Below are 12898 nucleotides of genomic sequence, written 5' to 3'. Positions count from 1 at the left end.
TGAGCAACTAACACTTTCACTTTCACTTTCATGAGGTCTCCAAACAGTCGCCAAACTTATCTCCATATCTTCTTTTCCAGTCTTTAGTGATTGTCCAAGAATTCAAGATTCCTTTCAGAATGATCGAAACACGGATCATTGCTCTTTCCTACCGTTTAACAGCATTAAAAAATGTAATTTATTATTTTCTTGTATTTATCATCTATCTTCATCATCATCATCTATTCATTATCTATTTATCATCTATCTATTATATCTATCTATCTATATCTATTTTCTATATCTATCTACCTATTCATCTATCATTTCATCAGATATGACTCAAAGGATGTGCCTGAAATCCCTTCTGATTTACAAAACTTTTTAAAAACAGCTTCACTGAGGCAGAATTGCAAGCAATAAATTGCATATTAAGTGTACAGTTTGGTAAGTTTTGACATGTGAATACACTCAGGAAGCGGTCCCCACAATAGAGATAATGGACACATCATTCCTCCTCAAGGTTCCTTTTGCCCCATCCCACTTTCTTGAATGTGCCGCTTCCCACCACCCACCCCTTCATGAGCCCAGGCAACCACTCATCTGCTCTTTTCACTATCCATTAGTTAGAATGTCTTAAAATTTATATAAATTTTATATAAATGAAATGCCTGACTTTTTTCACTTAGCATGATTATTTTCAGATGCATTAGTATTGTTCTGAGTGTCAACAGTTCATCCGTTGTTATTGCTTTTTCATTGCATGAATATACCACGGTTAGTTTATTCCTTCACCTATTGATCGGCATTTTGGTTGCTCCTGGTTTGGCTCTTTTTTAAAAAGCTGCTGTTAGCATCCCTGAAAAGTCCTTTTATGGATACACACGTTCACTTCTCTCAGGTAACTATCTGGGGCGAGAATTGTTGGACCATATGGGAGGTGTATCATTGACTTTTTAAGAAACTGCAGACTGTGTTCTAAAGTGGTCGTATCACCTCGCATTTCCACGCCTTCCACATCCTCTTCAGTGCTTGGTATGGCCATCCTTTTTTAATGTCAGCCTTCTAGTGGGTTTCTATGGAACTTCACTGTGATTTTAGTTTGCATTTCTCTGATGAGTAATTACATTGATATTTAACTTTTAAATGTGGTCACTTGCCTTTAGTAAGTCTTTGGTGAAGAGTCTGTTCAAATCTTTTGCCTATTTTAAGTGGGCTTTCTGTTTTCTTATAATTAATATGTAAGAGCTCTTTATACTTCTAGATACAAGTCCTTTATCAGATATATGATATGCAAATATTTTCTCCCATTTCCTACATCGTTGCTTGTGTTATTCTTAGCAGTGTCCTTCAGAGAGTAAATGCTTTTCATTTTGATGAAGTCCCACTTATCAATTTTGTCATTTATAGATTGTGCTTTTGGTATCATATTTAAGAAATATTTGCCTGTCTCCATGGTCACAAAGATTTCCTCCTTTGTCTTCTAGAAGTTTATAGTTTAGGTTTTACGTTTATGTGCAGGACCCATTTTGAGTTGAGTTCTGTATATGAAACAAGGTTTAGGTTGAAATGAACACTTCTGCATATGGACACTCAGATGTTCCAGCATCGTTTGTTGAAAAGACTGTCTTTTCTCCACTGAATTCCCTCTGCGCCTTTGTCAAGCATCAGTTGTCCGTGCATGTGGGCCCATGTTTGGACTCTTCTGTTGCAGTGATATAAGTTTATGCTTTTACTCCAGTACCACACTGGCTTGCATACTAATGTCAGAAATGAGGCAGTGCTTGTCCTTCAACTTCAGCCATTTTCATAATCATTTTAACTATTTTAGGCCCTCTGAATTTCCATATCATTTTCAAAATCCAATTTTTCAATTTATGCAAAGATGTCTTTTGCAATTTGATTGATATTTCATTGAATCTGATTGATCAATTTGGGGACAATTGATATAATACCAATACTGATTCTTCTGATCCATGATGCATCTCCTTTTATTTTAGCCTTCTTTAATTTCTGTGTTTTGTACTTTATAGTGTATAGATTTTTCAATTCATTTGTCAGATTTATCCTTAAATATTCTATTACTTTTGATGCAATTGTAGTGGTATTGATTTTTAAATTTCAGTTTCAACTGTTCCATGCTTGTGGAAATGCTATTGATTTTTTATATTGCTCAGACAACACTGCTAAACTTACTTATTAAATCTAGTAGTTTTTTGCAGATTCCAATGAATTTTCTACTTAGAAAATCATATAAATAATACTTTTTTCCTTTCTAATTTAAGTGACTTTCTTTTTCTTGCCTTACTATATTGGCTAGAACCTTTGATACAATGTTTCTCTGTGTTTTAATTCCAAATTTGCTACCATAAGTTCTCCTTGAGCACTGTTCTCTGAGCCTGTGGCATATTATTTTATTTTATATATTTTTGTTATTTTTATTTCTGTAATTTTTCCAGCTTTATTGAGATGTAATTGACATATAGTATATGTTTAAAGTGTATAAAATAATGATTTGATTATATATATTTAAATGATTACTACTATTAGTTAACATCCATCACCTCAGTTCAGTTCAGTTCAGTTGCTCAGTCGTGTCCGACTCTTTGCGACCCCATGAATCACAGCACTCTAGGCCTCCCTGTCCATCACCAACTCCTGGAATTTTCCCAAGCCCAGGTCCATTGAGTCAGTCCATCTCATCTTCTGTCATCCCCTTCTCCTCCCGCCTTCAATCTTTCCCAGCATCAGGATCTTTCCCAGTGAGTCAGCTCTTCACATCAGGTAGCCAAAGTATTGGAGTTTCAGCTTCAACATCAGTCCTTCCAATGAACACTCAGGACTGATTTCATTTAGGATGGACTGGTTGGATCTCCTTGCAGTCCAAGGGACTCTCAAGAGTCTCTTCAACACTACAGTTCAAAAGCATCAATTCTTTGGTGCTCAGCTTTCTTTATAGTCCAACTCGCGCATCCATACTGGAAAAGGCAATGGCAACCCACTCCAACATTCTTGGTAGGCTACAGTCCATGGGGGGGTTCCTGAAGAGTCGGACACGAATGAGCGACTTCACTTTCACTTTTAGTCTCTCACTTTTCATTATGCAGATTTTTCACAGATGACTTTTACCAGGTTAAGGGAGCTCCCTTTGATTCCTAGTTTATTGAGAGATTTTCCCCCACCTAAAACCAAGGATGAATAATGGATTTTGTCCACAATCAATTTCTGCATCCATTAGCATGATCACAGTTTTATTTTTTGCTTTTTAATATGGTGAGCTACATTGATTGCTTTTGAAATGTTAAACAATTCTTGTGTTTCTAAGAGGAACTGTACTTGATCACAGTGAGAAATCCTTTGATTATCAAAGAAAGTAGAAGATGTTCCAGAGTATTCTTAGCTCATTAAAAAGGTCACCAAGGGCATTGCCTAAAGTCATAGGCCAGTTTAAATGGGATTCGTCATTCTGAGTCATCTAAATTCCTCTGTTAAAAAGAAACTACAGAGAGGCATAAGCCGTGGAAGGAAGACAGAGGCAAATGAGAAATCTGAGGTGTTTCCATCTTCTGAGGAATATGTTCTGAAGGAGGCATCCCCAATCTGAATCCAGCCCTGAGGATGTGGATCTGGTGGGGAGATGGCTCAGGATGAGAGCAGTGTGGACTGGGGAGCGCAGATGGGGATGCGTGGTTTCGGGCGCGATGGTGGCCCCTGCGGTGTTTGAGGCGGGTGACCCCCTTCTCTGGAGGAGCTTCCGCCTCCTTCCTCCATCGTCCTGACTCTGCTGTTTCCCTGCCTCCTGGCTGCTGCTCAGCCTCCTCTGCCGGCTCCTTATTTCTGAATATCAGAGTCAGCCAGGACTTAGTCATAGGTCTTCCTCTCCCACTGAGGTCACTCCTTGGGTAATTTCATCCCGTCTCGTGGCTTTAAGTGCTGGAGGTATTTGAATAAAATGCAGATTCTTTGCCATGACTCCAAGATTCAACCAGGTTGGGTACCCAGCTACCCCCAGGACTGTATCTATGTGCCTTCCGTTCCCCCTGGTCCAGTGCGCTTACTGTTCCTTCAACATATCAGACATGCTCTCATATCAGGATCTTTTTTTATTTATTAGAGGATCTGCTCTTCCCTTTTCTTGGAATGTTATTCCTCAAGATGATTCATGGCTTATTCCTTAAGTTTATTCAGGTCTCAGCTCAAACACCTAAGACAAACCTTCCTCCACCCCTGAACTTCCCTCCCTAAAACAGCTATTCCAGCTTGTGACACTGTCTGTCCCCTGATCCCACTTCACTTCTTATCACAGGCCTTCTAGTTGCCTCATAGTATGGCCATTTATTTATATGTTCATTGTCCGTCTCATGCATTATAAAGTAAGAGCTGGGAAAGCAGTGGTGCTGCCTTATTTTGACTCTCACTAAATACTAAAATTATTTGTTAAGTGAATAAATATATGGACATTTACTGACACTTTATACAGTAGGTTTTTCAAATTATTCTTCCTCCATATATGAATTTTTCCTACACATTTCTGAGGCATTTCTGTTACCTACAGTTAAATAGCAGAGGTTTTTATTAATTTATTCATAGAACCACAAGTCAGCTTTTCTCAAGTAAGACTAACACAAAAGAACAATTACGGCATAAAGTTCAGTTTATCTGTGCTTTGAACAAAATCTGTATGCTTTCTAAATTTAATGACATGGATTATTGACTAAATATTGTGTCTGTTTATCAAATCTTAAAAATCATTTAAATTTTTTGTCAGTTCCTCTCTTTAGTTTGTGCGTGTGTTAAGGGTATAGACTGAATTATTCATTCTTTGTCCCAGGGCCAGACTCAGAGCCTGGTGAAAAGAAGGTTTATAATAGATGTTTGCTGAAAATGACAAATAGAGGGATGATTCAGGGAAATACAAGAATTTAAGTACAGATTTATGCCTTTCTTCTGTGAAAACCTGTCAAGGTTTTCATAAAAGTTTGTGATTCCTTATTTCCTTAATCAATTGTCTTTTGTGTCCCAAACTTAATCTTCATTTAATTTTTCAGGCAAGCTTCCAACCTGCATTCAAGTCTGTTTCTAGCCAACTCAGCGTCTCCATTACTCACTGCAGATGGAGCGATATCTTAGAATGAACGCACCTTCTGTAGGACCTATAAGACAGAGGTTATAGAGGTCCAGGACAGGCCCGTGGGGATGAGGCCCAATTCAAACCAAATGACGGAGGTCTGACCATCTTGGTACTTATTCCATCAAACATGGGCTCGATGAAACCAGAATAAAGAGACAAAGTTATAGCTCTGCCTTATTGATGTTTATGCAGCTGAGAAGATTCTGGTACCATGGTATCCACGATGACTTAATAGGCAAGACAGCTTATCTTCCTTAATATAAAAAAAGCACTTTTTGTTCCTAAAATGGTGGCTACAGTAAAATGTTAAAATGAAATAATGTGTGTGTGTGTGTGTGTGTGTGTGTGTGTGTGTGTGTGTGGCGGGGGTGTGGTATGTGTGTACCCAGTCACGTCCAACTCTTGGTGACCCCACACACTGTATCCTGCCAGGCTCTCTGTCCATGGAATTTTACAGGCAATAATACTGGAATAGGTTTCCCCTACTCCAGGGGAACTTCCTGATCCAGAGACTGAACCCATGTCTCTTACATCTCCTGAAAGGGCAGGCGAGTTCTTTACCACCCATGCCGCTGGGGAAACCCCCAAACGATATAGGATATGATATTAATCACTCTATCCCATCAAACAAAACCGACATTTTGGTTACATGCTGCTGTATAACAAAGCCCCAAAGTAAGGGACTTACAGTAATAATCGTCGTTTTATTGTTATCCCTCAGAGTTCTCGGAGTTGCCAGTGCAGCCAGGCAGTTTTCACTCAGAGCTGTGAAATGCAATGACATTTTTGCCATCAGAGCTGAGGCCGGGGTCAGCAGGAGTTTCACGCCCTCGCGTGGCGGGTGCCTGGCAGGGAAACTCAGAGCCGTGTTGGTTAGAACATCTGGTCCACCCTGCGCATCTCGCTCTGACTCTCCGGTCTCTCCAGCAGGGCGACCTCAGAATAGAGGGGCTTCTTCCGTGCTGATTCAGGCCCCAGAGTGCATTCTACAGGAGCGTGCACTGGGTTTTCTAAGAGCCTCGGGGATCACGCAGCACCACTCTGGGATCCTCTGTTGGTCAAAGCCACCCCCACAGTCCTGCAGCTTCAGGGGAGGGCCTCAGACTCCACCTCTTGATGAGGAAGTGGCCAGTCCTTCAAGAGCACGTGGGACGGAAATGTTGTCGCGTCCATTCTTGGAAAACACAGCCTGCCACGGCCGCTGTTCATGTTTTGTTAACTCTCCTCCTTGGCCACAAGGTGTTTTTAAGATGGATGTCTGATGGACATGTCCGTTAGGCAGTAGGCATCTACATTCATAAAATTCTGGAGCTGGAGTGCAACTTAGGCATTTTCGGAATACAAGGGAACTGAGGTTCCTTCCCGGGAGTCTGGGCTAATAGATCCAGGCAAGGGTTCGGAGGGAAAGCTGTCAAAGATGATTTGCAGTCTCCTCTCAGCCTTGGAGAAGTCTGAGCTTTGACATGCCATCAAATCCCTCTTGCAACTAACTCGAGAATTGTAAAGGTCTATATTGGATCCAAGACACTCGAAAGTCCTGCTGAAATGGCTTTGAGGTGACAAGGGCACTTGCATCTATTTAAATTGGTCATGGGGGGGGTCTGTGATTGATGAGCAACCTTATTTGATGAGATGCAGCTGTATGCCAGAAAATGGGGCCTAGGTGCACACCCCTGAGGGCCTTTATGCGATAAGCAAATAAATAAAGTTTCCTTGACTTCCAGCTCTTTCTCACGATGGTCCATTCCCACTGCCTTCTCTCTCATGATCATTATTCCAAGTGTGGGGTGAGTGAGGTATGTAGAAGGCAGGTCTGTGCCTCACGAGATCTCTACCTGGCTGTCACTGTGTGTTGCATGGCTGTCCTGCATCCTGTCTTGATGGTTGCTTAAAGCTTAACTCTTCGTGCATCTTGTGAGTTTGATCGGAATCTGAATCCAAGACCACTGCAGGCGATAGAGCAGAGAAGGCATTGCAGCGTCTGACAGTGTGAACTTTGGAAAATCCCTGTAGGCACCCTCAGTTGGAAGCAACGGTGATCAGTGACCTCAGTTTGCAGATGAGAAACTAGGGTCAAGAAGGCGAGCTGATACGCCTAAAGTCTCACATCTGCTTGTGGCCACAGTCAAGACTAGAATCAGGTCTTCTGTACACACGCTGTCTGGTTTTCTATTGGCATGCATTCCCCAAAATGTGGTTTTCACAACACCAGTCCCATCTATCTCTGTGATGAACCGTATCCTATATGACAGCATGAGTTTAGTTTGGAGAAATGCTGCGTACCTAACCTCCTGGGGATTTATACTGTACTAAAGTCTCTGAGAAATCATCTAGTTAAGAAATTTTGCTCCATTTACCTCAAAGATGCCCCAAATTATTTGAACATGGGCCTCTTCATTTTTATAACTATTAAACATCTTGTGTGAATAGCAAATTTGGTGAAACAAACTATGAGAAAGCTGGCACTGAGAAAGCTAGATTGAACAAAGGAATTAATGATAACAGTCCTCAAAGATGGAACAACTAGATTGTAGGTACTCCATGTGCTTGTTATTAAAAAATTACAAATCGGTTTTTTAATTTATAAATAGTTTGCTCCAAAGTTAGTAGTAACACAGACTATAATCAAGATGTGTAGAACTCTTGTGAGTTACCATGGGGGTTAAGGGTCTTGTTTAGAAAAGTCAGTGCTGTGTGGAAAAGCCCCAAACCCTCAGAGTTCGGAATAGGAGACAGATTTCTGAAAGCTCATCAAAAGTTAAACCATCCTGTCTATGCTATGGACTCTGAGCAGAATCATCCATTTTGCAGTGGGGACGAAAGGCATTCAGACGCTCAGGGCATCACAGGGAGAGCCCTTTCTCCCACAGAGGAGTCTCCTCAGGGCCCCTTTCATGTCCTTGTTCCTCAGGCTGTAGATGAAGGGGTTCATCATGGGGGTCACCACGGTGAACAGCAGCGCCCCGATCTTGTCTCTGTTGTCAGGGTCAGAGGGCGAGGGGAAGAAGTAGACCCCCACGATGGTCCCGTAGAAGAGGAACACGACTGTCAGGTGAGAGCCACAGGTGGAGAAGGCTTTCCACCGCCCCTCTGGGCGTGAGAGTCTCAGGACAGCCCGGGTGATGCAGGCGTAGGAGACGAGGATGAGGGCGAAGGGCAGGGTGACGACCGACGAGCCCACGACAAAGAGCACGAGCTCGTTGACCGTCGTGTCCGAGCAGGACAGCCTGAGCAGCGGGGCCAAGTCACAGAGGAAGTGCGGGAGAGCGTGGCCGTCACAGAAGACAGATCGGAGGAGCAGAAGGGTGTGTGTCAGGGCGACGGCGTTACTGAGGGCCCAGGGGATGGCGGCCAGCCAAAGGCAGAGCCTGGGTCCCATGATGGTCGTGTAGTTCAGAGGATGGCAGATAGCCACAAAGCGGTCACAGGCCATGACCCCCAAGAGGAAGTTGTCAGTGACAACAAAGACAATGGAGAAATACATCTGTGTGATGCAGCTCTCATAGGAGATGGATGGACTCTTGGTCTGAGTATTCATCAGCATTTTGGGGACTGAGGTGGAAATGGAGGAAACATCAGCCAAGGATAGGTTGGCGAGGAAGAGGTACATGGGGGTGTGAAGGTAAGGGTCCAAGCTGATGGCCAGAACGATCAGCGTGTTCCCCACCACGGTGACCAGGTACATAGCCAGGAAAAGTGCAAAGAGGAGCTCCTGCTTCCCAGGTTGGCTGGAGAGTCCCAGGAGGAGAAATTCGGAGATGCTCGTTTGGTTTCCTTCATGCGTATTTCTGCTGATCTGGAGAAAGGTCCGCAAAGTCTTCACCCCCACACGAAAACCCAGTGTGGTACCATTCAACTGGGGTCATGGCAGGGAGGTGGACACTCCCTCTAGGCTGAAGGGGAATGAAGGAGAAAGGTTATTTAATAAGGAACTCCATCAGCAGTGCAGAGACTCAGAAAATGCCTTAGAAAGAAAAGTTGGGACATGATAGATATTTCTCGATGAATATGTTTTAAACTCTAACATGGTTCCGAATGTGATTTTTACAGTTGGCTCCAATGTGGTTAGATGCCCTGAATTGGAGACAATAAGCGATGTATGCTCTGTTTTCCGAAGGTGCTAGATTAGCCCTGAAGGAATTACTTAAAAATGGACTAACTGGTCCCAAGACCTTTCCCACTATTCACTTGCATCCTTTTGAAGAGTCATTAAAGTGACGAGTTTGGAAAAGTAGAAACAGCTAAGTGTTAGGAACCCTTACGGGAATATACTGTCGTGTGGGTGCTCCTTCCCATTCCAGTTAGGGGGACTCTCCCCCAAAAGAACTGTTCTTGGAGGAGGTGTACATGGAGGGGAGACCAGACTTTCACCTCGTTCGCGCTTAGGTGTCAGGTGGATGGAGAAGCTCAGGGGACACCTAAGAACCTACAGTCTCGGCTTTCCTCTCTGTCGGAAGATGGGGGCTCCGTGCATCAGCTCACTGCTTATGTGGCAGGACCGTCCTGCATCTGTCCTCACACGGGACACAGCGTGAGTTGCCCACAGGCCAAGTGGTAGCTGCGGGAAGTCGCTGAGCTCAAGCCTCCTTGCGGGGACTCCAACCAGCAAGGAGCCTTTTGGGGTAGAGGAGGTTATAGAATAAGGGGTCAGGGAGGGGCTGTCCTAGGAGACGGCAGTCAGAGAGAGATCAGGGAGAACACTCATCACCCTTGTCAAGGAAATGCTTCGTGGACCAGTCCCTGAAAGGCCCCTGAAGAATCCCAAGTGTTCTCACGATGGAGCCGGCCTGCCACCCACACCTCGCCACCCCCGAGTACTCCACGGCAGCGGAGAGAAGACGCCCCCTTTCCACTGCCAGTCTTCTCCTTACGGCTCCCCGCGCCACACCCCACGCTGCAGCGCCGACTCGGCTCCGAAGGGAGGACGCAGGCTGCGAAGGACGTGAAACTGAAGTTTCTAATCGGGTTGGGTTTTTGGATCCCTGGTGAAGTAGGCCTTTAGTACCAGGTAAAACTAATTTTTAAAAACTAGAAGCAAGCAGAAAGACATTGAGACCTCCCGAGGTCCCACCCCGGGTCAGGGAAGGGAGGTTGGATCCAATGCGGCTCTCTTTGCGGCTTACCGGGGAGAATACTGCCTGGAGAGCCAAGCCGTGCTGCTCTTGTCTTTCCTGATTCCTCCTTCTCACTTTTCCCTCTCTTCCACTTATTCCCGAAATTCTTGTCCTTAAAAGATTAGAGAGAGAGCCAAGTCTCCACGAGCTTTTCTTTCCATGAAGAGGCCGGAAAACAAAGAAAGAAAGAAAGAAAGAAAGAAAGAAAGAAGCCTCCACCCCAGGGCCCTGGAAGACTGAAAGGGGGCAGGGACTGCAGAGGGTCTCGACGCCTCTCTGGCCCATAGAAGCGTGACTTGGAGATGAAAGAGAGGGAGGGGATGGAGGGAGAGAGAGACTGAGGCTTCGATGTAGGAGAGAGGAGCCAAGGCCAAACTAAAGAGAGACAGAGGACCAGCAGGCATCTCTACCCAACCTCAGGGCCAGACACGGAGCAGCCTTCGAGGGTCCTGGGAGGGTGAAGCCGCGGGCTGGTTTGCGCTTGACTAGCACGAGCAAGTGTGTATTTTGAGCGACAGTCTCTAACCTCCTCTTCCTGCCCTACCTGTCTTGCCACCAGAAGTCCTGCAAAACCCGCCCCGAGTCCCCGGGGCGCCTGCCTAACTAGTCGAGAGCAGCAATGCTGCCGTCTAACCAGGCTCACCTCTGGAAGAGGCTCGGACCTCAGGACGCCACTGGGCTCTAGACCCAGCAGCTTAGCTTGTTGGGGGCAGGGTTGCAGGGGAGACAGACAGCAGGTCCCGTGTTCTTCCCGGAACCAGGCTCTTTCCCCAAGTGCAGCGCGGATCAGTCACGGCGCCGGGCTCATGTGGGACAGTGAGCTCCTCCTAGGTCCCTGGGGACAGTGTCCCTGGAGGGTTTTCCTCAGAACAGAGGGCTGTTTTCGCATCCCAGGCTCGGTGAGGTGCACGGGGAATAGGCCGGCCGCCCTGTTTTCTTGTTTGTCTTCAGGCGCCTCTTCCCACCTGTGATTTCCTGTTTGTGACTTAGGTGCTTATTGCTCTTTGTAGCAACTGAACTGTTTGCTGCGTGTCTTATGTTCCCAGTGAACTGGCAGCATTTTGAGATTTCCTTCTGTTTCCTCTCTAGTGCCTAATCGAGGGGAAACAGTAAATACCTTGAGAACTGAGGGTAATTCCTGCACTGGGGATTATGACTCCAAAGAGACGCCATCTCTCGTGGAAGGGGGTAGACCACAGTCTCCTTCCCACTTGAGTGAAGGTTGGTGTTGGAAGGGTATCTGGGGACGAAGGGATTCAGCACTCGGGGCTCTCAGTTGCAAACTAAAGAAATAAACTCTGGGTTTTTAGGATTGGAAGAAACAGACTGCACTGATATTCAGTTGTTCACAGATACAGTGGGAAGGCTGGAAATACAGACCCTGAGATAGACAGGAGAAAGGGAGGGTATATAACCAGAGACACAACCAAAATTCATAGACTCCTACTTCTAATGACTGCATCTGCTTCATAATATAATTCAGTGATTTCTCACCCTAAGCAAGAACACTCACTCCCCCTTAACAGGAAATGACTTAACCTATAGACTGATTGAATTCATGACTAATGTTCAAAATAACTGGGTGATGGAGAAAAAGGCAAAGGCAAGTTATTTTATCTACCTATCTATCATCTGTCTGGTTATGACTAGGAAAGAAATGTGTGTGGAACCAGAATCCTTTTTTCTACAACTTGTCCATGAGGCATATTTTTGAGTTCCTTCTCCAGTAATGTTATGGTCTGAAAGTCTGTGTCCTCTTAAAATTCACATGTTGAAGCATGACCCCAGGTGATGGCATTAGGAGATAGGGTCTTAGAAGCTGATTAGGTCATGGGACAGAGCCCTCAGGAATGGGATTAGCATCCTTATAAATGAGGTCTGAAGGAGCTCCCTTGCCCCGTCTACTTCATGACAATGCAACGAGGAAATGGCAGTCCGTGAACCAGGAGGCAGGCTCTCACCAGACACTGAATTGCCAGAGCCTTGGCCATGGACTTCTAGCCTCCAGGACTGTAAGCCATGCATTTCTGTTGTTTATAAGCCACCCGATTTATGGCATTTTGTTACAGCAGCCTGAAGGGACGATGATAACTTCTATCTTAGCATGGATCTTCTCATTTCTAGAGCCTGAAGGAAGAATCTAAGTCTTAAAATTTTATTTGGAAGATGAAATCCCATGATGTAAAGAAGAGGACAAGAGAAGGAACGGAGCCTGGGCTAGATGCAGTATAATGCAGAGAAATGAATTACTGCAAGGGTGAGTGTTCACAGTGAGGGGCAAGAGCTGGAGAAAATTACTCATCAGATAAACTTTATTAAGGTAGACTCCTCTGCGAGGAGAAAGCACAGCTAGGATCAGTCCAGGGAGAGCAGAGAGGGACAGCTGCAGACCCTGTTTCTTTTCTTCTCTTGCTTCCCGTCGGCCAAGGCTGGCCCCACGCGGACCTCACTCTCTTGAACTTTCACGCTGCATCACCTGGCCCTTCGGTGGCCACAGAGAAAGTCGGGAACCATATTCCTCAGCACGACTGTTGATCTGAGTCCAGAAGCTGAGGGGCACTGGCGTGATCACGTGTGGCCCAGGTTCAGTGTGGGCGCCAGTCAGCGGGAGAGCTTGGAAAGAGGCAGCCGCGTTTGGAAGGAGAACTACGTCGTCAGAAAGAAGAGGGAACAT

The 12898-nt window shown here is 45.1% G+C and overlaps 1 protein-coding gene across 1 annotated transcript; it reads right to left on the bottom strand.

Annotated features, from left to right (window-relative positions):
• Nucleotides 1-7945: 7945 nt before the first annotated feature.
• LOC110124000 (olfactory receptor 1S1-like) lies at nt 7946-12898 on the bottom strand. The gene is given in 5 exon segments (XM_070473713.1): nt 7946-7969; nt 7971-8906; nt 9911-10041; nt 10234-10336; nt 12701-12898. Coding segments are annotated over 5 exon segments (1392 nt in total).

This window comes from Odocoileus virginianus, chromosome 10 (assembly GCF_023699985.2).
Source record: "Odocoileus virginianus isolate 20LAN1187 ecotype Illinois chromosome 10, Ovbor_1.2, whole genome shotgun sequence".
Taxonomy (NCBI): domain Eukaryota; kingdom Metazoa; phylum Chordata; class Mammalia; order Artiodactyla; family Cervidae; genus Odocoileus; species Odocoileus virginianus.
Note: the sequence above shows the minus strand (reverse complement) of the source record. Positions and strands in the feature narration are given on the sequence as shown.